Source organism: Phalacrocorax carbo, chromosome 9 (genome assembly GCF_963921805.1).
Source record: "Phalacrocorax carbo chromosome 9, bPhaCar2.1, whole genome shotgun sequence".
Taxonomy (NCBI): domain Eukaryota; kingdom Metazoa; phylum Chordata; class Aves; order Suliformes; family Phalacrocoracidae; genus Phalacrocorax; species Phalacrocorax carbo.
The window spans coordinates 10,172,476-10,198,105 of NC_087521.1; the positions used below are offsets into that span (position 1 = coordinate 10,172,476).

Genomic DNA, 25,630 nt, shown 5'->3' on the forward strand with positions numbered 1-25,630 from the left:
AGGACTAAAAGGAGCCAGATAATGAAAGTTAAAGCTGGAAAAGGGACAAACTCAGTTAATTCCTTCTTTCACACACTAGTTGTTTCTAGCTCTTCAGCAGACGAGTTAAGCAGCTCATACCATCCTTAAGACTGGCCCTATGAGCTCTGGCCCTATGAAGCCCAGTTAGCAAGAGATGTCAAAAGGGACAGAGAAGTTGTATTTCTGAGTATCAGTTTAACAAAACCAAACTGAACTACTGCCACCTCTTCTCTGTGAACATGCCAGGGTGTGGGTTTAAATCAAGGACCTGTGAAGGGCAGGAGAGGAAGACAGAAGTTTCAGCAGCTTCAGCTCACCTCTTGAGTTTCTCCTGATGTCTAAAAAAGACTGGGGGAGCTTCCCTGTTGCACCCTCTAGTTGCATATGAGCTCCAGATGCGTGCATGCTATTTCCAGAGTCAGAGGATACAGATGTCATTAAATATGCTGGTGATCTGCTCCAGTCTATTGAAATTTTTTTTATCTAAGATCAACACCCAAAAAAAGTATTTGAAGACTCAACATGAAGAGGGGAAACAACTGCAATGAAAACTATAGTTCCCATATTACCAAAACAAGGTGCAGGGCACAGATTATACCCAGTATCGTGAGCCAAAAGTCCTGACAATTGATTCAGGAGATCTTGCAGAACCTCTAGAATAAGTAAGCAACATTCCGACTTGGTGTTTTCTTCTCACATGATAGTAGGGTTATGAAGTAGCTTTTTAAGACCCAGTCAGTTTTCCTTTTATAGCAGCCTATTTATACACTCCAAATTCAGTCACAGCTTCCACTGTACTGTACTGATTACTACAGTGCTCATTTCCTCATTCTGAATTGCGCATGCATTTCTTTTCTCATTTTTTATTCTCTCCTTCTTAGATCTACCAGCCTTGCGTTACCTTCACTCCATTGCTTAGCCTCTCCTAGGTTCCCTTTCTAGGGGCATTCGTCTCATTGACAACTAAGTAACCACAGTTCGGTTCTTGTACTTCAATAAAATAAATGTTTTAAGAAAAGCTTTCCATCTTTGTTCATTTTTAAATGCATGAAGAATAGATTTAACACAGTATTTGAGCAGCAGTTCAGTATCGCTCAAGTTAAAACATCCTCCTCCACTCCAAACAGACCATGAAAAATAAGACTTCTTAAAACTCCCTTCACTTTCTACAGTACCATTTACTTACTATGTCAGTGAGTGCCTAATGGCCACTGCTCCTTTTTGCTTACAGCATATATTGTCAAGTTCACTGACCTGTAAATCATTTGAAGACTGAAATCCAATTTTAAATTTTCCCATTTGCACTAGACATAAGTTGTGTAGCAAACTTTTAGGCACTAACAATGCTTCTAAATGCACAACTCAGTCCAAAACTCTTGAAGTTAATATTTTTGCACTTGGATTGTTAATGTTTGCTAAAAACCGAAACATTCTTCAGCTGACTAAAAGCTTCACATCCTTAGAACGTAAAATCTAAATATAAATGTGGTGGGCGTATGTGGATCTTTTCTCTCTGAGGAGGCTCTGTTACGAATTTCCAGTGTTTTACGCCACCACCAAACCTCTGCTAAGCCGTGACACCTGTTCAGAATTTTCAGCTTCTTAACCCCTTATTACACTTCCTACCATCCCCAGCAGAAATGCAGGAAGCGGAACAGAGTTCTGTCGTCCCAGACTTGCTGTATTAATTCTCAATAGCTCCTCGGTGTCCTTCGTTATTTTATGTTTATAGCCACCTTAAGGACAACTACCCAAATGGAAGGACTTGCTTCTCATAACTGATACCAGCAGATGCTCTGGTTATCAACCAGAGCCTGGGAAGAAAACCTACAAATTCCACAGGAGGAACATTAAAGATAATACTGTTAAAAATAAATATTACTACTGATAATAATAAATGGTCTATACCAAAACAAACCAGCAAGCTCTAATGTACTGCAGCTTTTAAGTAACGTTATGCTAAATGCATTCTTATAATTCACATTAATAATGATCCGCTATTCTTAGGTTTGATATATTTAGCAAATGTTAGCAGTGCATAATGCTAGTGAATAAAAATTCTTTAAGCATCAGTATGTAGCCTCTCTTTCTAGCAGTTCGGCAAAGATTAAGCCATAAGGATATCTCCTAGCTAAAAGTCAGTATACTCGGTTGAGACAGAATGCCTCCATAAGAAAACTTGTTTCAAAAGACCCTTCTTCATTACAAACCACAGATACGACAGATTAATCACAATAAGAATTTTGACCGGATTTATTCACACAAATCAATCCAAATTCATTTTAGATTAAAAAAAAATGATATTACAAGGATACTAGTAAATTTTTCCAGGTACTAGAGAATCTTGTATAAATGTATTTGTTCAAGTGCTTCTCTGTCAAAATCCTTTTCCATATACACATCATAGTTTAGCTGCATCTCTTCGACCCATTGGCTGAGCTGTATATCTGTCTGAAACAATGAAAACAGACTCTTAAATTAACACAACGTTGAGAAACATAGCAGGAGTGTCAAGGTCAGTACAACATTCAGAAGGCAAGACATAATAAGAGAGATTAGTCATTCCACATTATGCAGCAATGATAAATCAATTTCTGGAAATGCCATTTAACTTAAGTAGGAGAGAATAAAGATAACTTTTAAAAATTATCTCAGTCAATAGCCTAGATACTTGCTAGCATGTTACAAGGACTTCTCTATATGCATTTGTGTAAGCCTTAAGCATCTTGCTCAGAGGGCAACATTCTGACAGAAGTGTTGAGGGAGCAGCTAACCGTACCATGGAAGAATCACAGGTACTTTCTTGTTTTACACCTAGGGAGTATTGTATTAAGGCTACAAAGGGCTTCTCAGCTGCTGTGTAACCACTGCCTGCTCCAAGAAAAGGTCAAACGACACCACTGCTGCTCCTGGGGCTCCCATCAGCATACAGGCAACAAGTGATTCGATTTCTCTAAAGCAGACTACTGTGGTGAGCAAGTCACTTGATAAATAACCTTGTCATGTATGATCAGCGTTTTGTTTCCTAACTAATGCCAGCCCACATAATGTGTCTAGGCATCATACACACAACAACTGTAATCTACCAATGACCTAAGGCAGAACGGACACAGAGCAGAGGTTGGTCCATTGGGAGTGGTGACTACTCAGGGAACAGCAGCAGCACAGGACATTCAACACCTCTGAAAGCTGCGCTGTCATCGTGTTTGTTTCCAACTGCAATTTAAAGCTATGTCACTGATCCAAGGCACCTGATGGTAATCACTTGGCTAGTTGGGAGACCACATCTCTCCCTAATCTGTATTTCTAACAGCTCATACTGGCATATTATGAGTCATTTTCTACGCTTCTGACAGCAGGTCAGAAGACAGAGTATCCTCAGGGATCCTTCTTTAATATGACCCTTTCTCCCACCGGCTTAACAAAACAGTTTGTCATGTTTCAATGCAATGTGCAAATGTAGAGCTACGTAAAAGAAAACTTTTCAAGGTTTTGCCTCTAGAAATTTGTAGATACATCTATACTTCTGAGGTTCTACACTTATACCTGGAAGAAGTCTGATGGAAGTGGATATCACAGAACTTACTCACATCATAATATGGCTTGCTAATGTTTTGTGGGTTTTTTTTTTGTAACCTCACAGCTAAGGTATTGTTAATAATACACATGATAATACAATGATTCATGCAGCCTACTGATATAGGCTGGGATTTCCATTTTACAGGTGGGGACAACCAAAGTGCAGGAAGATGTGTTGGTGGTCAACCCGGAAATAGAATCCAGAGTCCTACATCTTTTAATCTACACACAAAATTATGTATCCTTCCTCACAGCAATACTGGCAAGCAGCTAACCTCAGCTACAGAACTGCTGCTTTCGTAAAAAGAGACAAAATGTGTTGGCTAAAAGTGGCTGAGGGAGCTTACCTGGAGCTTTGAGAGCGATTCTTTAAGGCTTGGAACTGTCACTAATAAGGACCCTCTTTTCCTTACATTACAAGCAATAAATTCCCAGGCTCTGGAACATATTTAAAAGTAGGTCATCAATTTTTAGGAAAAACACCCCACATTTGATATAAAATGAATCTAACACTTCTACAGTTTAGTGGCCAGAGGTAGACTGCTTTATGTGCTTATCAGTCACTATTAATATCTATGCAAATACCTTTTTATAAACAAAATCAAGCTTTATATTAAAAGCAGAGGGAATATATGGTCTTACAATGTTAGATTTTGTAACTTTTCAACTCTGACACAAAGTTGCATGTCATTTTGTACTGTCAACACCTTCACTTGGGACTACGATTAAACATCGACATTTGGTCCCTTTACACTTTTGAAGAAAATCCAATCTCTGAGTGCACTGTTTTATTAAGCTTAACAACAAGCTGCTCCTTACATACATACTTTGCAGTCATGACAAAATACTTCTCTTAAGACATTGGCAATCGGAGTATTTAAATACAGACCCCAGCATTCCTTTTTTCTGATTTTGCAAGTCAGATCGTTTCTTACAGCACAGCAATTCGGACTAAACAGAATTTAATTTCCAGCATTCTTCAAATGTCATTTGTCTTCATGGTATTAAAGCAACATTAAACCACTACCCCTGAGTTCTTGAAGAATCAAATGAATTCTCAGTCATGTGCCTGGAAACAAATCTGGCAATTTGAAACACCCATTACCCTTTACCCATCCAGTCTGTGCCTCTCTGGTTGACATTACCACTTGGTATCAAGGGCAGTGGGACAAGCCTGAGCTGAAACTGCTAGCGAATGTCGGACTGTTGACTGGGATGGTGGAGACACAGGGACCCTTCTTTTTGACTACCCGCTCTAAAGGCACAGTAACTTTGGATGGTAAAGTTATTTATGCTTTAAACTGATACTGCTGTATTAGCAAAAGCTCATCTGTGAGTGTCTTGTACCTGAAAGAGAAGCACCTTAGCCACACATTTATTTGCTACCACATCCTGATGAAGATATATTAGAAATATCATTAATAACCATGTTTTGCAGTGCATCTATAGTACAGCTCTGACATCTCAAGTCAGTGACCTGTTTTCTTTCTGAAGATTAAGCTTTATGATGATACAGTAATTTCAGATCCTTTAACAGCAAGATATTATTTTAACAGATCAGTACAAGGATTCAGGGCAAGGTTTGGGTAAACAAAGCAGCAGTGTTTAGTCGGTTTAACAACAAACAGCTGCCATAACACCTTAGCAGTTAAGTATAACAATTAAGTGTAGGCAGTTTAAAACAATTTCCTTATGTAATTTATGTATGTGACTTCAAAAAGCACAACCTTAAGGTTTTCCATAACTCACAAGGTTACACACACATTGCCAAAGAAATAGATTACTTGTTTGGACACATAGCTTACCTGGCCTGTTCCTGTCTGTCAAGAAAATATTCAAAGACATTATTCATTACAACAACATCAGCCTTCTGAAGAAGTGAAGCCTGAGTACAAATGTCTGCGTGAACCACCTGAAGGAGAAAAATTTCACAAGGCATAAATTAATTTAAGAGGCAAATACAGCCTTCAAGTAGCCGTGAAGCCTGTCAACATAAAGCAGCACCTGCTACCACCATTTTGAACCAGTCACAAAAACGGGTATTTCACTGGCTTCACAGTAGATAAAACTGAAGTAAATAACCAGAATGAGTGTTAAAAAAAATTAAAAAATAAAAATCAGATTTATCTCCTCTAGTTAAAATAGTCGATTCATTACATTTAGAGTGAAATAAACTACGTCTGACTTTTGGTTTAGAACACAGTGTGCCATAAAAGAGGAGATGATGTATGTGATGGCTGTCACATTTCGCTTACCTATATTTTATCACAAATGCTCACTGATTTCAGGAAAGGCACTAAGCTGGCTAAAGCTTTTTTGAGGATATTAGAAGGCATCTCAGGCTCACTGGGTTGCTGAAGGACTGTAGCTAGAAAAGACACTACAGACCCCGGTTTGACAGCTGAATTCTCACAACATATATCGGGACCGGGAATGCTGGAAATGCAGGATGCTCAGTGGCACTGGAGGACAGCAAGTGCTTTGCCTTACCAAACAACTGCCTCTCCAGTCAGCATAGGAACTGATTTGATTTCATCTACCTTCACCTACCAAAAAGGTTATTAGCACATCATATAATTTTCAAACAGGTGAGATTATAGTGATAGGAGAATATGGATGCTCATTAACACTCTGACAAGATGTGTTTGATTTCTTCTTAAACATGTAGAAATACATCACATCCTAAATGTGAGGCAAAATGTAAATTGGAACATCTTTTGAAGGCATAAGGGAGAGAAAGCCAACCCGAGTATTACTAGCATTCCATATTTTTTTCTGAAAGTGCATCCCTATATGTTGAAAATGGAGAAAAAATCTGAACAACTTCTTTTCCTTTCTCTGTGACCTATTACTAGGTTGTGCTGGGAATATACTAACCTGATGGATTCAACATTTCACATTTTGCCAAATTCTTTCAATATTGAACAGACATAAAAAGGAATTCTTAATTCTGTCAGGAAAGCTGAACATTTGTATAAAAGACTAAAAACACTTACCTGTTGAAAAACCTTTTGCCCACTTAACAGTATTATCAACACTTATTGGGACGGTAAATTATTAATTTCCTCCTCAAAATGAACACACAAAGCATGCTGTTCTGGTTGACAGAGGAAACAGATACTACCACCCCTGCAACTTTTAAGCGTTCAAGCGCAGAAGAGATAACAAGCTGCCACAGTTTATGACTCCAGTTCATGCTATCAGAATGCATTAGAGCAATTGCAATTATAGCCAAATATTTCAGTATCAGTAATAACAGAAACAAAACTACCATTCATAAAATAGTAGGTATCACGGCATTTAATCTCTGAGAACTATATTCCATGGGTTCTCTGGAAGTGCTCCAACTCTTAACAAACAGCTTTATCTCTTTAAACATATACAAGTTTTTCACCACTGCCTGTAGTAAGTAGAAAGGAAGCAACTGTGTTCTTGTACCTTACCCAGAACTGGCAGGTTAGCATTTGAAGGCCCTATCTCGTTGAGAAATAGGGACAGATTAGTTGTCAGAATGACTGGTCAGATTTCTACTTTCTCCTCTAGTGTGTGGACATTATCCACTCCTTCATGAAAGTTAGAGCTTTTTAGGACAATTAAGATCGGCAATAATTTATCTTAAAACAGTGCACTGTAAATTGTGGCATTACAGAAGCTGATTAAGAAGTTGTTCAAGCATTCAGTCAGCAAAGAAAGAAGACAGACCAGTCAGGCCACCATCAGCAGTAGGTCCTGGTTGTCAACTCATGTCCTCTCCATAAAGCCACTGCTAACTGTAGATTAAAATGGAAGACCATAAACTGGGGTAGTAGAGATATTATGGATACAGGCTTGACTGCTGATGTGTACTGCAGGCAACAGCCTCCTGCAGTGGGGCAGGACAGACAGCTAGGGGCAAAAGATGCCTCTACTAGATCCGCCAGAACTCATGTATCAGAACCCAGATTTACCTAGCCTGTAAGTGGGATTTGGATCACTGTTTCTGAGCCTAAGGAGACATTTTACTTTACTTTCTTCTTTTCAAGGGGCAAAAATAACAAACCCACAATATTTCTGTACAAAAGACCTGAGCAACAGTCCTTTAATCCAAACGCAAGTGACTAGTGGATTGTTCCACCAGTGGGCTTCCTGCAGCGCAGGAAGTCATGACTAGCCCTAAACTTTCTTAATGTCCTATTGATGGCAGTCCTAATATTTTAAGCCTCAATTCAGAAAGATGCCTAAACTGCTGGGAAGCTTGGAACATGTGTTGATGTTTCCTTGGCTTGAATAACACTTAAACCTTAACTTAAAATTAGTCTGCATTTACAGAGTAGGTGACCCTGCTGACAAAAGTCACTTAAGCACCCCGTTCTCCCCAAACACATCCTCATTCCTACTGGGGAATGTAGGACCACATCAGCACGTGTGGCTGCACCACGAGCCAGACGCGGGTATTGCTCCAGCCAAAACACCACTTTTTTGCTGGGTTCTTTTTCAGCTGGACCAACCAGTTCCCTGACCTGCTTGGCTGTGGGCTGGCACAACAGAGGGGGCAGCAACTGATTTTAAAACAGCCCTGTTGCCCAATGGAGTACACACCAAGCCTTTCATGATTACAGGCAATTTCTGAATTGAGGTCTCAAGTTTCCTAAGATCTGTTGAACTGTTTACTTTCCTCCCAGCATCTAAGTGTTTGCTCAAATGGCAAAAGATGCTGAGCAACTTTCTATGTACTTTAACAAACCAAATGTTGACCAAAGGAACACAAGGTTCACTCAGAGATTTAGCCACTAAAGATAGCATTCCACCCTGCTGTCCTTTGGGAACATACTGTAATAAAAATTCAGAATATCCTGAAAAAACAATCATTATTTAAGAAGGGTCTCTTAAGTGTTTTTCCAATTTCTGTCATAAATAATGATTAGCAACTGGATTCTGACTATTTTTCAAGCTGGTATGTATCTCTAGAGAGGATTCATTTGGGGGCGAAATAGAAGTCTAAGATTGAAATGTTCAAAGCAGTGTGATAACAGGAGTCACATGACTAAATTAGCATCTAATGAGACTCAAATAGCTAAGTCCTCAGGCACTGCTTTGAAAACGTATTATTTTCTTATCTTTATGCTCTGAAATGAATACTTCAGCAGAATTAGAAGGTGTGAAGGAAAAACAAAAAGGCTTATATTAAAGAATATATAAGGCTGAAAAGCATACATATCGATCTCCAGCTCCACTGAATTAACTTGACAGAGTTCCTAACTGCACTTTTAGTCTCATCACAATAAGACATTATGGACACAAAACATATGCAAAAACCAAAGGTTATGGATAAACTGGCAGCAACTGGGATTGAATTGGGCAACCCAATGATGCTGCTTACCCTTTATTATTTCTTTCCAGTTTAAAATTGGTCACTTTATTTCCCAAGAAATTATTGCACCCAGCAGTTTGTGTGATTCCATTCAAAAGCACATGCATACAGCACAGGATTAAGTCAGTATTCTACTCATCATATTCTACTTACCAACTTTTGCTGGTAACAAAATAACTGGTATTCCCCAGAAAGGGAAAAAATATTTTTTTCTCATTAAAATAGTAGTAGTTATTTCCATAACAGGACTAGGGAAATGGTTCCCATAATGATATCCCATTGTTTTAAGCCCATTTGGTTTGAGGAAGGTACATATGCACTGACATTCCAAGAAAGGAAATACCAATAGCCATAAGTCCTTTAGGTCTCCTTACATGCAAATTTGCATATCCTACAACCATCTTCCCACTAACATTAATGAAACCCAGGCATTTAGTTTTGTTGTTCATGACATAACTCTTTATGCACTCAGTTTCACAGAAGTTAATGGCAATAGCATCATTGATTTCACTGAGAGAAACAGCTAAGATATATCTGTTTTGCGTGAGCCAGTAGGTAAGTCCACTCAGGAAAAAGGCTAAGCGATTCAACACATGTTATCATAGTTTGATAATTTCCCTCTTCCTCTCTGTTATGAGATTTTTTTTTCCTAATGCAAAGCTTTTGTTTAGGACCAAAACAAGCAAAGGCAACAACTTCTCAGAATGCTAATTTACCAGCCACTCACATAAACAGGATACCTACTACACAGTGGTTAAAAATATACTCACTAAACCATATACTTAGTTACCTTTATTCTGTCAATGAACTGGTATTTTGTAGTCATCATTTCTTGCAACTGGCAAAAGTCTGCATTCATTTCTACTCCATACAGTTGGGATGCTGAGCTATAAAGATAACCCTACATTAGGAAAAGGACATTTAGTAACTGTGATGCCTTTAAAACAAATTCAAAAATTTCAATTAAAATGGAGAAGATAAAACATGGGTTAAGATTAAGAAAGCATTTTAAAATAGCAAGCTGAGAAATATCTTTCAGTGGACATGACATGCTTTTCAGAGCTAAGCCCCTGATTTGGCAATTCTCACTCCAACTTCACTTCAATTGCAAAATAGATAGAAAATGGTCTAAGAAGGAAAAAAGCAGAACCAACCAAGTTACAAAAATAGTGTGAAAGGAAAAGACTCTACACATTTTTGTTTCTTGGGAGAATAGAAGAAGAAAATAGCAAGAGAAAAAAAAACCAACCATGAGACATACACATAGTCAAAGTGAGTGAAAACGAAGGACAATGTACCAGTAATTTAATGGGATATTTTGGTACAGAGTCTTTGTTAGCACCCCTGAATATTGTATTACTGCCATTTTCAGGTGCTTCATACAGGTACATATGAAAAAAGATAAATTATCCCTTAATAATAATACCAGAATAATGGTTCAGTTTCATACTGAGATTTTGGAAAGTTGTTGGGAAGTGTTAGGAAAAAAGAAAAGTACAAATACTTGACCCTACAGGGCCCTTATGAAGATACTGCTTTAGGGGGCCATTGTCTCCATGGAACACCACAACTACACTTACCTAACAATGGCAAAGGCAAACAAACAATGCTAAAGATACAGATTATCTGAGATAGCTATGTACTACAATCTAATTTTTAATGTTTTCCGAAACCATTCCACTCAGAGAGTAGAAAAGCAACCTGTGAAGGTGAAGTCACACCCTTCCTCCACTACAAGCCAAGAACATGATTACGAAGGAGAACTGTTTTTTAAAAATGTTTCCCCTGCTTTATCTTGAGACTATCTTCTACTATAACAATACAAGCATGTTAGTACTTTAAAACAAATTCAGGCTAGCAAAAGTGTTACCATTTAAGGACCCAACGCTGCAAATATTTACAAATGTGAGTAACTTTCCTCATTTGAGTAGTCCCAAAATTAGATTATTCAGATGAGCAAAATTACATGCTCAAGCATTTCCAAGATTGAGCCCTAAACAGCCATTGACTTTTGTAAGAAAGTTGTAATGCGTACTTTGCGTTGCTGTTGGCCATATGTTGCACCAGCCATGCCAAAAGCAATCAAAATTGCACTCAAGTTTCTCGATGAAGTATTTTATGTGCATTTTAAAACGCAGAGCAGGACAATATGTTTTTGGAGACAAATTCATATCAAAGTCTTCCTTTGTGCAATTTAACAGTTTTTCAGCTTCATAAAGGAATTTAACATAACTAATCTCTATATATAGACATGGTCAAGACACAGAGGGCAAACTTACTTACAAAGGAGGGACAGAGCAGGAACTAGCAAAAGAGCAGCATGTGTGACAGCAATATGCTACTCTGTTGGACAAATAGACTTTTCCTCTCCATAAGCAAGATCATTTGTATCCCCTCTTGTGAGGAACAGAACAAGAACTGAAATCACTAGTAAACAGCACCTTATACTGTTCAGAGGGTCAGATCAGAGGTGCCTCTTAGAATGACCCGTCCAAGATGGAGTAACGCGAGTAGGCAGTCAGAGAAGAGGGAAAATGTTTGTCACAGTAATAAAATATGAATTCCTGTGCTGGAAGTTACCGCAAATAGCACTGCACCAAGCCTGGAGCCAACGTCAACCACTACCTTTCCTGTCAGGTCAGGCAGTACATGTTGATAAAGAAACTTCAGTTCCATGAGGGAAAAGGAATGCGAAATAAACTCTGGGAAATAAGAACAGAACAAAGGTGTTGGGTGGGCAGTACTAACTACTGTGTTATTAACCAATGAAATATTAATCTGAAGAGTTATCATCACTGAAAATCTGTACTGTTTCCTGCCTGAACTAGTGATGGGGACCCTGGAAAACCAGGGTTTGCTGATCGGAGGTAAGCTGGCCAGTAGTCTGTCCTGAGTGTGGGGATTCCTTGCCTTACATGGAAAATTTTTTAATCCTTCATGAAACGGAGCTACTTTTTTCTGCACAGTGACTATATGAAAGAATACAAAACAAAGTAACTTGGAATTGCTTAAGTGAAAAAGGAAACATCGTACCTAAGGCTCAACACAATTCATGCAAACCTTTTTATGGGCAGACATATTAATAGCTTGAATTTCAACTCCAAGGTTTTAAGGAACAGAATGTTCTCCATATAAACCATTCCTCCTTCAATGCCTGTGCTATACTGGTGACAGCACTGATCTGTACCACACCACACACAAGCTTTAAGACAGATGGTGTTTTCTACTGCTTTTCAGCGTGTGAGAGGAGACTGAGGCTACTGCATGGACTCCTATAGTATTGTCTTCCTCTTGCATCTTCCTTTTCAGTGGTACATAGCCCTGCCTCTTCCCTGGCCAGTTTTTGTAGGCAACTAGTTCGCTCAAACACTGCAAATTAATTCAACTTACATGTGTAGGAGTCTCCTTCCATTGGTTACAGGAAATAATTCTGGTCTGTGTACTGTACCAGTCTGGACAGTCCTCCATCAGCTGGATGTTATGCTGTCCAGCTGAGTCACTGCAAAACCAGTTTAGTTAAACCGAATTTCTTTCTCGTGTTCCCAAAAAGAGCACTTACCTAAAGATGCAGTCTTGTATGAGCCACACTCTGTGCAGTAGCTCCTACTCATTTTCCCCTCCTCACACAATGAATCAACAAAATCATCATCATAAAGGAATGCATCAACATGAATCATGGGCAGCGGATGCTCGTGTATCTGAGAAGAGGAACAAAACCTAAGAAAGGCAGAACCAAGTCTCTTAATTTCACTTACACACTGCTACACAGTTAATTGTCCCACCATCTTACCTTTCCCAAAGTCCCTGAGAACCAAGATTTTCCCTACTCAAAAGTTACAAATCAAAATTAAACCATAGAAATCCTGCGTGTAAACTGGATCATCAAATCCCACTGAAATAACTGTAACTGGAAGGTGACAAAGGAAAGCAAGCTGAGTGGGAGACCTGCTATGAATTTTGTCTCCTTAGTGCTTGCTTGGCTATAGAGGAGGCACAGGGTAAAGGAAGCTTTTTCTCTTCCACTTTAATGAGGAGAATGTAACTTAAATTTAGGAGAAATGGCGATTTTGATTCTCAACTTCAACTGCCTCAGTATTTTCATCTTCATGCCTTATGTCTCAATCTAGAAACACCCCTGATTAACATGGGTATCATTTTCAATCAAAAGCATACCAGTTGGGATGCCTGCCTTCTCATCGTTTCAAGGGGTATCATCTTCATCCTCCTACTCCTCTTTCCTCCCTCTCCTGGGCTTGCTGCATGTGGCCAATCCACCTCTCCCGTTTAAGAGCCACACACCACTTCTCTGGGAAATGCGTTAACTTTCCACCTATATCGACAGCTCAAGTAGGAAAGGTGCTCTCCCCTCCTACACGACTGACAGCCCACCCCTTTCTGAGCCATCAGAATCTGAAGAGAGCTGTAAATCATTTCTGGGCTGCCCACATTATAGCAACAACAAAACACAGGCCCTGTATTTCTGTTTTCTTGAAGGGGGCTGTTAGAATCTATTATGGAGCTAGCGTTAAAAAATCACTGTGACAGGTGCCATACCACACAGAATGAAAGCTATGCCAAACAACTTAAGATCAAAGCATCAAGAACTGTGAAGCAACTTTCTTGGGATCACACAATCATGCAGCAACAAACTGAAATTAGATATACCTCAATCCAGTGCTCATTCTCTATTACGAACTACTACCAAAACTGATAACAGCAGAGTCCCCAAATAAATTATGTGGTTCAGCAAAAGGCGACCATAACGATTAGCTTACTTTCTGAATAGCTTGATGTTCTGAATTAAACATTGCCTCGATGGGTAAACAATTCCGCAAATCTTCAGCGATATTTTTGAGCACAACATCGTTGTTACTCACCACAAGCTCATCAAAGTCATCTATAAATAAAGATAAAAAAAAAACCCTGAACAATCATATGTACATCATGTGCACTAAGTGATGACCAGTACAATACAGTTGCAAGACATAAACAATACCAGATGGATAAGGTTTTTACTTGAAATGCATTTTTCAGCCTTTGTTAGCTCTTCCAGCCAATGACAGATTTGGATTGTAATAACTTTGCCACTTAAAATAAACGTGCTTTTTTGAAATCTCAAATTGTTTTCATATTTATAAACTTATAACTCACATATGATGGTCTGGGCTGCCACCAAAGTGATACTGTTTCAGCTTAAGATATAAAAACATCAAAGATGTTTTTGAACTATTGGAGAAATTACAAAACTCAGTTGCCTGGATGCAGGCTTTTTTTTAATACAAGTTTCTTTTTATACATACCATCTTTCTAATAAAATGGTTACCAAAAAATCAGGGATAATGCACAGTTCAACAGTTCAACTCACAATACATTTTACATGACTTAAGACTATCAAAATATTTCAAATGTGAAAGAAAATAGTAATGGATGTAAACCAGTATGTTTTTGCAAAACCACACTGTAAATTCTTGCTCTTTTTCCAGGATATTCCTGCATTACTTTAACACCTTTTTTTTTTTTTTAAAGACATCTAGAAAAAAAGATCAAGAGGGAACCTTGGGAAGCCACCAATCCTTTCTTCTTCCAAGGTTGAATCAATAATAAGTGTCACTGCTTCTCCAAACTATTCTTTTAAAAAAGACTGTTAATGCTGGAAACTCCACAGCCTCTCTTAGCAATCTATTCCAGTGCTTGATTACACTTACTATTAGAAAGGAATACTTTTCTTAATAACTGATCTAGATTTCCTCTGCCACAATTTAAACTCAGTACTCTCTGTCCCACTCAGAAGAGAAAGAGAAAAGTTTGTTCCCCTCCTGTATATAGCAACTTTTTACTTCTTTGAAGACTTATCATGTGTCCCATCAGTCATGTTTTCTAGAAGAAATAAGATCCATTTATGTAGCCCTTCACTGCATCCATTCTAGAAGTCTGATCATTCTCATCACTCCCCTTTGGATCTCCTGGACTTTCTCATCCTTTATGACCTGCAGTACTGAGAACCAGACACATTAGTCCACCTAATGGTTTATTTGCACTAACCAGACTTCACATCATGCAGCCAACATCCTGCTTACACAGCCCAGTTTCATGTTAGCCTTCTTCCCAGAGCATGATGTTCCTAACAAGCATTCAGCACGAGATCTGCTGTACACCTGTACTCTCTTCCTTTTCTATTACATTCTCCTCAAAAGAAGGACTAGATTAAATTCTTTTTGTCTGGACATCTCATGGCTCTGAGAGCAATGAACTGGTTCTAAACAAAGGCACATCTCAGGTCAAAACTACATGCCTGTAAAAGAAACAAAAAACACACAACGAAAAGGAACCACAAAGCTAATCCTGAAAAATATACCAAACCCATCTATTGATTCTTGTCTAAAAATAGACATGTTTGTCCTCTCTTCCCCACCCGTTCTGGTTTGTTTTGTGTCCTATTTAGACTGCCACCATGTTGGGCAGGGAGTGTCGTTTTTATATATACTTATATCACTCACCAAAAGAAGATGTGACAGCTTTTAGAGGTGTTCAGAAAAAGATAATGTTTGTTAGCGTTGCTGTCCCAGGTGGGAACATTCGTATAGACAAGCTTGATGGCAAACAGGTTCAGAATAAACCTATAAAACATGCTACAGGTTTCTCTGTGCTAATATACTTAATCTTCCCTGTGGAACACAGGCAGTGCTAGAAACAGTGAGAAATTTTAAGGCTAGTATAAAAACCAGACCAGCCACTGTGAAACACTTCTGAAATGCTTTTTGCTTAAGCACTGTAGTGAGAATAATATGATTAAAGAAACCCTCATTCATTAGTGCAAGACACTCTTCTTAGAGTGTAAATCATAGAATCATAGCATCATTAAGGTTGGAAAAGACCTCTAAAGATAGTCAAGTCCAACTGCCAACCCAACACTCCCATGCCTCCTAAACCATGCCCTGAAGTGCCACATCTACAGTTTTTGAACATCCTTTTTTGAACTTCCAGGGACGGTGACTCCACCATCTCTCTGGGCAGCCTGTATATCTTAACTAACCAGATATTGTACTTCTGTGAAATTTATTGCAAGTAAGGTCAATTTAATGCTCCAACAAACATTAGCTAACCACAGGTTCAGGACGCCAGGCAGGAACTATCACTGCACAGCCAACTTAAGAATTCTTAAGTTTTAGAATGTAAATGGTTCTTTCAACACATCCCCAAACTGACTCCAACGGATAACCCTGAATCCCTCAGAGTAAGCAGCAGAAACTTGAAATCATCTGGATTCCCTTAACATATATTTGGTTTATTATTTATTAAATGTATAGCACTAATGCCCCAAGGCCCCGATGGGCACAATACCATTGGTAGCTGCTACACACAGGAAGACAATTTGCTGTTCCAAAGAGCTCACAGTTAGGTTCTCCAGAACCTCCGCTCCTAAAGAGATGCAGACTTCGCATTGAAGAACACAGGAGGGATAGAGGCGGCGGCAGCTGCAACAGCAGCAGCACGAACAACACAACAGGTGCAATGCAGCAGCTCCAGCTTGTCAGCATTTTAATTTGAAACCTCTAACGAGCACCCATCTCCTGTTAACCTCAGTCCATCCAACAATTTGCAGATTTGTTATGAACATCCCAGAAGCAGTAAGTGATTTTTTTTGTTCAGCTCAGGGAAGATTTCTATGAATCTGAAGTAAACAGAAGTAAACCCAGAGATTAGGGGAAGGGAAGGTGGACAGATTTAACTATTACTTAACTGGGACCATCAGCACCATGACAGGCCCTCAGAGTGCAAAGAAGCCAGAGTTTGCTGAGGTGGATAACATCTGAGGAAGCATGAAGGAGAAAAATCATGCTACAGACAGAATGAGAGAGCAGAAAGCTGATATCAGCAGCTGTACAGACCAGTGCCTGTGGGCAATAAGCCCCTACATCTGGCACATGCTTTAAAACAATACTATTACTATGCAAGAGAGCTCATCCAGCTGTTATACTGCCTGTTAAGAGTATCAAATTCATATATAGCATTTAATGAAATGCAGGAAGTGTTCATAGACCACCAGGCCAGCCACATCACACTGTGAATGCGGAACTTCAGCTCCCTTTCTCCCGAGCTGGTGCGTCAATAGGATCTGCTCCCTCATGGCCTGGGTGACCTTTTCTGGCCAACATTAGCGTTGGGCAGCTCTCTAGACTATTCAGTGTCCTTGCTCTACAGTAGAGAAATGGATACTTCCAGTGGGAGACACCCATCTTCCTCAAATCCAGCATGCCCCTTCCCTGCTGTGACTTCCATTTGTACAATACTTGTCACAACACTGACCATCTTACACAGGGCCCTCTGAGCTCTTCTTATGAAACAAAGGATGACACACGAGTTCTTGTGGATGCTCTGTATGAAACAGGTCCTAAGGAAAATCTTACAACACATATGCAGCTCAAATGAAAAACTGTTGAAACACCGATACTCAAAAATACATAACAAATGGAAATGCTCTTTCCCAGCTATCAGTTAATACTGCAAAGCATAAGCATGCAGGAACAAAAAAATGAGAAGGTTTGAACACACTCCTTCCGAGATGACAAAATGGCAGCTTCAGCAGAAGCTGCACATGCAACTCTGCACTTGTGTGTTACAGTCTGTGACTGAACTCAGGCGCCGAGTGTCGCCTCATTCCTGTCAAAGCAAGAAACAGCAACAGCTACCACAGTAACTCATTTACTTTTGCAGTATGTAAATATTTATAGATTGCCATCAAGTACATAACACAGGTGCCAAACATGAAAATATGCATTTCTCTCTCTGCTGGTACAGTTTTATCAGCTCCACCCTTGTGTTTAACAAATTGTTCGCTCTTGAGAATCTCAGTATCACCTTACAAAGCATCGTCAAAGAAGAAACGAAAATAGAAAACTATTTTTGATATAATTTTAGTGCCTGTTATGAAATGGAGAGTGTGCAAGCCAACCCCTGCGTTCATTGAACAGACAACTAACCAGGAAAGAACCGTACAGTTCATGAAATACTGCAAGATGAATCACAATCATTTGTTTATGGAGGAAGTCTGAGTGCATAGTGTTTGTATTTTACTTCAAAAACCGGTTCCACTGGATCTACTCAACATGCATTTATAAAATTTAATTAACACATTGCAAAAAGCCTAATTAACACCCTGGCGCTGGTCAACCTTTCTACAGCAAATATAACACAAGCTAAGAAAACATCACAAAGCCTCACACCAGATACAGAGCACCGCTATAGCAACATCTAAATATCCTGGCACTGCAAAATACATTACTGAAGACAAGCAATGTATGATTTCCAAATGACAACAGAAGTTTACACATCACACATAAAGAAGCGGATTTATCAAAGGCGACCGTAACAGCAAGCACCTTATGGTCTTCTAGATATATATTCAGACTCACAGAAATAAAAAGCAAACATTAACATCCATGTTACTTAAGAGGAGTTTAATTTAATCACTCAGTGTTCTTTAACAATACTGAACTGAGAGGTCAAGTAGGAAGTCTCACATCTCTAAAGCCTTACTATCTCCTTTTTCACTAAACAATTTGAGGAGCAAGCTGTGACCTCAGTAGACCAACTTCTTCAGGAACTCTAAATACTATTTCTATCCCTAAGCATACTTAGCTATTGGTAGAAAGTAATCAGCTCTTTCCAATAGGAATATAGCCAGAGCTTATTTTATTAGTTCTTCTACATTCATAAATTGAAGGAAGCTTCAAAGTTAAATTTTAAACAAGGTAAGCCATATACCTATTTTACAATCACTAGTTTTCCCCATCATTATTAACTTTCAGTGACTAACAACTTAGAAATACTTGGTATTCTTGAGACCTCTCTCGCAGCAGTATCATTTGTCACAACAAAGAAAATTAATGCCAATTTCCAAAGTTGGTGATTCATCAAACTACAGGTAACATCCCATTTTAGTTTACCAAACAGCAGAGTAGTGGAAAAGATTTTTGGAATGGCATAACTTAGCAAAGAAATGCATTCCAGTTAACATGGCTCTGCAACGCTAATTTGATCTCTTCTGAAAGGGTATTTTACTTTGATAAATCACTTCTACCAATTTGGGTACGAAGCCTTGTACTAAAGTGCCTTACACACACACACACACACAAAATTACATACTATACTAATTGTATTGAAAAACCTATGTTTTCACCCTTTTAGAGAGACTCATTCCGCTTTAGTTCCAACCTGCAGTAACAATAGGACTGAAAAGAAACATTAAAGACCAGTTCCTGTAAAAGGGCCAAGCTTTTTCTTATACTACTTCCTATTCTTGTCTCGTGAAAATTATCATCGGAAATTTTACCTAGCAGGTTTGGGCACACAATAATGCCTAGATCATAAAGTACGTAATAGAAAAAGCTGGACAAACTTGGCCTGTTCCTAGAAGTATGATGATAAGTTTATCCTCTATATGCAGAACACTGTACTAAAGCAGCATGTCCACCACATTCTGGTTAAGATAATTTTGTTGGATACCCCTCCCTCACTGCCTGTTAAAAGCCTGAACTTACAGCACTGACTGCCCTCAACTTTCAAATCACAAGACTAAATACTACGCCAATCTCTTAAAAAGCTAGTGTGATCCCAGTACAAGTGAATCCACAAGAAAAATTAATTTGTACTTATTATTTGTACTCATAGTAATAACATTATTGTATGTTGTTTATCCTTAATTTAGAGGATTTGCAATGGTTTTTTATTCAATGATTGTTTTGAGTAATACATCACCATATGAACAATCAGCAATGCAGACCAGTACATCCCTTTGAAATCTTAGCTTTACATGTAAATATTTTTAATGAAATGCATAGAATGGAAAAGTTTGTATGACTGTTTTATTTTACTGTTACATGCCTGAAAAAATATTTTAAAACTAGTATTAGAACCACATCAGTTTCATCCCTGCTGAAAAAAATATTTTTAAATCCATCTTACACTCTGGGACAGTATAGCAAAAAAACCAAAAAGAGGTCTTTTTTTCACCTCATCTGTGCTTCACTGACATGAATTGAGAGATAGGCTTTTGTAATTTGCATCCAAGTACAGCAAAAATGTTCACTAGTTGTGAGTAAATAGAGTGGTTTGGTGACTTCAATCTCAAACTTGAAATTAGGATTCCTGTGTTTACTTTCTCTGATTCCTGTATTGCTGTTCATGTATATAGATAGCTTGATCAATTCTGCTTTCACTGCTTGTCTTCTCCAGCACCCATTCTTACCAAATGCAACCTCTCCTACTACCAAAAATTCTTAAGAGTTTGGGTACTGGAGGAGACAGAGGCAACACGACCATGCACACATTTATATAGAGGCTATACATCAAATGCTGGGACCCAACTGAGGAGGGCTCTTCAAAGGGGGGTTTCCCCAAGTGGTTTGAATTAGCTTTTGGGCTTCACCCAAGTTTTCTTAGCCAGAACTTCTGGAACGTGGTTATTGCAGAAGGATATTAAAGCATTAATCATTCTATTATAAAAAAGTTCACTTAAGACACCAAAGATTCCTGTTATTCTTTCCAGCTCTTATTATTTCATTTTCTTTGAGATCTAAGACTAACTCAAAAGAAAAGCTGGAATGCAAGTCACCGTGAAATGACGTACATTTCACTGCAGTGCGTGGGAAGAGATGGCTGATTGCGAAACAGCAAAGCAGTGTTGCTAAGCAGCTGCCTTAAAACAGTAATGTCTTCTTCCATCATACATAAAGATTTGGAATTTCTAAATTTGCAATACCAAAAATGAAAAAAAAAACCAACCCAAAAAAGCACGACTGGTTATTTTGTTCTCTATTCGTACAAAGAAGAAAATGAATAGCATCTTGCATACACTTACGTTCCTGTAATTACTAAAGAAGATTAGTCAGAAATCATTAGGGTGAGAACTTGTTCACTGCTTTCTCAGTTGCACACTTCTAAGGGTCTCTACTTTACATCAGATAACTTGCTTTGCTATGAAGTAATTTGTCTCTTCCATGGAAAAGTTCTCAATAACATTGCATGCATACAGCACGCAAGTCAGAGAACTCCAAGATAAATCAATAAACAAGGCTGTCTTGCGACAACGCTGATCCTAAAGGGCAACCACTATATGCAGGGCTTTACTCTAAGGCTGCATGTACACCTTACTTGGGAGACAGGCATGAGGGAGGAAAAAAGCCTGACTACAGCTAACACTGGAATCATGCCCAGTCCTCCTCAGCTGGAAGTAAAACTGTAAGCTCAACGTCTTGACAGAAACAGGAATAGGATGGCAGTAAGGGGGGGGGGGAACCCACACACCACAGAAAAACAACTTGTCTGTGCAGATGCCATTTTTGTTTCCATTTATCCTATACATGTTTGCTTACAGTTTTTTCATTCAGAATATTATCCCCCCCATCCCCACAACTTTTTTTCTTTTGTTCATCAGAGATTTGTTTCTTTCCTATATCACTACTGCCAAAGACCAGGCATTTATTTCTGTGTGGTACAGAGATCCTGTAACTTTTTAGCATCTCCCATAAAACTGTTTTCTCTCTGCACAGAGAGAACCCCAAATTCCCTAACTGTATTCAGGGTACAGCAGCAGAAACCTAGGTACCAGCTCCTCACTATCCTCTGTCCAACCAGTATTAATTATTACAGCACTACCTGGGTGTACGGTGGGCAGTGTAATTACTCAAGCACAACAATTCTGAGGGGAAAAAAACCCACAGTAAAAGTTACTGTTAGTATGCAGCCACAGAAGCAGCATACAAAGAGAAGCATCACCAAGAATGTTGTGTTGGGGACATCACCCAAAATATTTGCAACTCTGGGGAAATTGCAAAAAGGGTTAATGGAATGTGACCTTCTGGACAAATGCCTCTGCTTACTTACTGTTCAATGCTGCAGGAAAATAAAACCAATAAGAGAGAGACTTTTACCCCATTCCGGTACTCGCTCAGGGTGAAGAAAATGAATGCTGGAGGTAAACCAGAAGGACACAGCCATTCAGAAAAAGCAGAGTGGAAAAACATGAACAGGTAAATGACCCAAAGAGGCAATGAAACATATCTTAATTGGGTAACAATGAAAAGGTCTTACAAATAGGCACAAAGCTTTCTAATTCCTTCTCTCTAACATATACCTACATGTGCACATATATGTATGTTAGAGGGCGAGGCTGCTGCACCTCAAGATAGCACAAAAATTGGGTAAGCGTTAACACTTCTACTTAAAACATCATAAGCAACAGATTCAGAAGATGCAAACTTCTACAAGCAGTAGCATGAGACCAAATTCTACAGGCTCTTAATTTTTTCACAAATGTGGCTATCTGGGAAATAAAATTAGCCTAAGTCACACGTGTCCCCGATGACTCATCTGGGAACAAATACGGTTACCTATAGCTTTATACTGCATCAGCACTTGGCAAAATACAATCACAAGCTGTAAGGAAATGCCAAAGATGCAGATGCCCAAAGTGCAACTTCATTTATCAAAAATAAATAGCATCCAGGCAGGGCATTAACAATAACTTTTTTCTGAAAAGAGAGAGAAAATTAGTATAAATTGTTATCAGAGCACAAGCCTGTAAACAAGGGCAATAAAGTATCATGGATTGTGACTACGAGAATCCTAAAACAAAAAAAAATTATTTAGACCGTCTGTCAAGGAGACTACAGAGATTAAATTATATTCATTACTCCAGCTGCTTGATCCTGACTGCCCTACGTATCCTGTCTACTCTGTCCTCTGATCTGCAGCATATGAGCTAAAATGCCACTGAATGGCAACTACAAAACTAATTATGTTAGTTTTAAGATGATGCACATAGGGAAGCAGCAGCCATCAGCACTGATGCAAACAATATAAAAATAGAAGGACACGGATTGCTCAGATACACCAAGCACAAAGTAGTTCAAATTTTGGAACCTGAGCTATACTTTAGCTTGTACCTTAATTATGAAGAGTAAATATGAAGCAAGAACATATATTTCCTTTCAAAGACCTAGGCATGGATCTTGATCATTCAAGTTCAGAAAAAAGTGTTTGAGAGATCATAATCTAATAAACGCTAGGAACCACAGCATACTTGTCTCTCACAGAAACTATGAGAATTTTTGGAAGCCGTAGCATAAAAAGAAAGATTTTAAACATTACTGACAAAGGATTTTTGCAAGTCTACACGAACTATGCCATTGGCTAAAAATTCCTTTGGTAGAGGTAAAGCACGATCACAGAATCAAAGAGGAGCCAATAGTAAGTACGTGTTTCCTAACTGAAAGAGTTTAGCATTTTCAAGTTTCACTAGTAAGTTCCCATGTGCTTTACTGTATCTGTAAAGGAGCCAGTAAGCTGAGAAAGCCATATATCCACATCACACAAACACAGCATAGAAGGAGCTGTAAGGATTTACGTTAAGTGAACAAGCAATATGAATGATTGCATATGAAATTCAATGAGATTTTTAAATTAGAGCATATTGGATCGAAGAAAAACACTTCTTACAAGATTACTTACAGGAACCCAGGCACTGTTTAGCAAGCAGAGCATGCTGCTGCCTCCAGACAAGGATTCAAAGAGGAAGGGATGAAATACTGCTTATAGCACATTGCTCAACCGTTATGTTTATACACACATATGTGTAGACATATACACGTGTATATATATGTGCATACATATACGCACACAGAAAGCAAGAACGTTTAGTTACAATTAACACTAACTACATCCATCGAACTTCAGCCTTCAAGTCTACAGTAGTCCCATCTCTGCTCTAACCGTGAAGGCTGACTCGCAGATGCTCTAAAACATCTGGCAACGTCTTTCCTAGGCCAGAACCGGTCGGGGGGGAGGGCTGCGTGCCCACCGAGGAGGGCGAACGCCCCGTGTTCCCAGCCGGCTCCTTTCCCGTCATGCCAGCAGAGGGCCGGCTCCGCCAGCGAAGGATCTTTCCTGCCTCTCTCCGCCTGGGCGGCCGTGGGAGCTGCAAGCCACAGGGCAGGAGTAAGTTTGCAGTTCCAAGTACCTGGATAGCCGTACCACTTCTAGGTGTCATAGCTGGCCTTTGTGCAATAGTCCTCGTGTGTTTGCTTATGAAGATGCTTCTACCTGAAAGATGAGGTGCTGGAAGAGAAGACCCGAACAAGAATAACCCTAGCACAACAGGGCATGATGTGGGGAAGTAACATATTGCACGACAGCTTTTTCCCACCTGACACATGATCAGCCAGGAATGGGTTTACTGTCCCAGCAGGAAATGATTAATAAACGGGACACACATTTATTGGCTGCTTGAGACTGGATTAAAGGATTCGGGGGGGCCTTCAAGATTCATATCTGCAATAGCAAAATGCAAATATACCCACAGACTAAGCAGCACTTAATCAGTTTATTCAGCACGATGTGCCCACAGCTTTAGTGCACCGCCTATATTCAGGTTTCCCACATCATCGTTTTGTTCATTGCAAATTAGCAGCTTGTGCACTGGCCCACATTTCCTTTCTTCATCTGTCTCGTGATGCTCGATTGCAGCATCTTGATGAAATTATGCCGCGGCACAAACAAGAAAGTAAACATAAAGCTATGTTAAGGTGACATGAAGTGGGGAAAGCAGCGTTTGCCAATTAGCGCTTTTCAAGCTTCTAAAAGGTTGCTGTGAGGATGGGTGAAGTTGAACAAGACTAACGTCTGAAAACCTCTAGATGCGGCAGGAGCCGAGCACCTCCCTACGAGCGGACGTGCCACGCTGGGCAGTGCGACAGGTCGCCGCCGCAGCCCCCCGGCGGCGCAGCGGGCAGGACGGCCAGGCGCCCGCGCCGCCGCCGCCGCGCCCCGAGCCCGAGGCACGCCGCCACCGAGCCGCCAGCCCGCGGCGGCGGGAGCAACCGCGCCGGCGCCAAGGGGCGGCTGCGGGCACCGCAGCCCCCGCCGGCAGTCGGAGGGGGCCACGGCTGCGGAGCTGCCCGGCCTCCCCGAGCGCCCCAACCCCCCGGACGGCCCCCTTGCTCCGGCCAGGCCGACCCGACCCTCGGCCTGACGGAACGGGGCGCCCAGGCCAGAGCGCCGGGCTCCGGCGGGGCACGGCTCAGGCCCGCTGCGTCCCCCGGGCCTCCTCCGGCCACCGGGACCTGCCCGCGGGGCCCCGGGCAGCGGCCCCCGGAGCGCAGCGCCCGAGCTGGGCCGAGCCAGGCCGGGCCTAGCTAGGCCGCGCTTACTGGTGTTGCGCATCCAGTGCAGCAGGCGGGGCAGGTCGGCAGCGCACGTGCCCCGCACGGCGGCCAACACCGCACGCCGCGCCGCCGCCAGCTCCATCGCACCGCGCCGCCGCCAGAGGGCGCCGCCAGCGCCGGGTGTGGGCGGAGCCTGGCGCCGCGCCTGCGCGGACCGCCCGCCGCCTTCCACCACCCTCACGTGCCCCGGGCGCGGCGTGCTAGGGGAAAGCCCCGCCCCCCCGCGCGCGCACCGCCCCCACCTACCCGCCCGTGCGCCTGCGGGAGAGCGCCACCGCCCCCTCCGCGCATGCCTAGCCCGGCCATTAAACGCCCTCTCCCCGCGGGTGGCCAGGCTGCCGGGCCTGCGGCCGGCCCCGCCTCAGGCCCCGCCTCCTGCCCCTCCTCCTCGCCTGCCGCGGACGCCCGTGGGGAAGCCCCACCCTCTCCCCGCCCGCCCCTTAAGCCGGCGCGGCCA

General features: G+C 40.7%; 1 protein-coding gene across 7 annotated transcripts; it reads right to left on the reverse strand.

Moving 5' to 3' along the window:
- Positions 1 to 2,250: 2,250 nt before the first annotated feature.
- LOC104052006 (uncharacterized) lies at positions 2,251 to 25,537 on the reverse strand. 7 transcript variants are annotated; one of them, XM_064460266.1, is made up of 9 exons: positions 25,159 to 25,235; positions 23,970 to 24,067; positions 13,726 to 13,847; positions 12,510 to 12,667; positions 11,531 to 11,652; positions 9,741 to 9,851; positions 5,406 to 5,512; positions 3,948 to 4,038; positions 2,251 to 2,472 (listed from the first exon to the last, which is right to left on the reverse strand). In XM_064460266.1, the coding sequence occupies exons 3-9, from the start codon at positions 13,812 to 13,814 to the stop codon at positions 2,356 to 2,358; spliced, it is 795 nt and encodes a 264-aa protein (XP_064316336.1). In that variant the 5' UTR covers positions 13,815 to 13,847; positions 23,970 to 24,067; positions 25,159 to 25,235; the 3' UTR covers positions 2,251 to 2,355. The 7 variants fall into 7 exon arrangements, with proteins under 7 accessions (XP_064316336.1, XP_064316338.1, XP_064316334.1 ...); XM_064460268.1 differs by lacking the exons at positions 23,970 to 24,067; positions 25,159 to 25,235 and adding an exon at positions 25,420 to 25,537; XM_064460264.1 differs by lacking the exon at positions 23,970 to 24,067 and having other exon boundaries at positions 2,251 to 2,468; positions 12,510 to 12,648; positions 25,159 to 25,303.
- Between the last annotated feature and the right edge of the window lie 93 nt (positions 25,538 to 25,630).

What these genes read in the sequence shown, in the direction of transcription:
- LOC104052006 (XM_064460262.1), bottom strand. Translation starts at nt 25,255, where the DNA reads ATGGAGCTGGCGGCGGCGCGGCGTGCGGTGTTGGCCGCCGTGCGGGGC. An exon ending in ATACAAGACTGCATCTTTAG is followed by an intron (nt 11,653 to 12,509) that starts GTAAGTGCTCTT and finishes CTTATTTCCCAG; the next exon opens with AGTTTATTTCGCATTCCTTT. An exon ending in GACAGACAGGAACAGGCCAG is followed by an intron (nt 4,039 to 5,405) that starts GTAAGCTATGTG and finishes AATATGTTCCAG; the next exon opens with AGCCTGGGAATTTATTGCTT.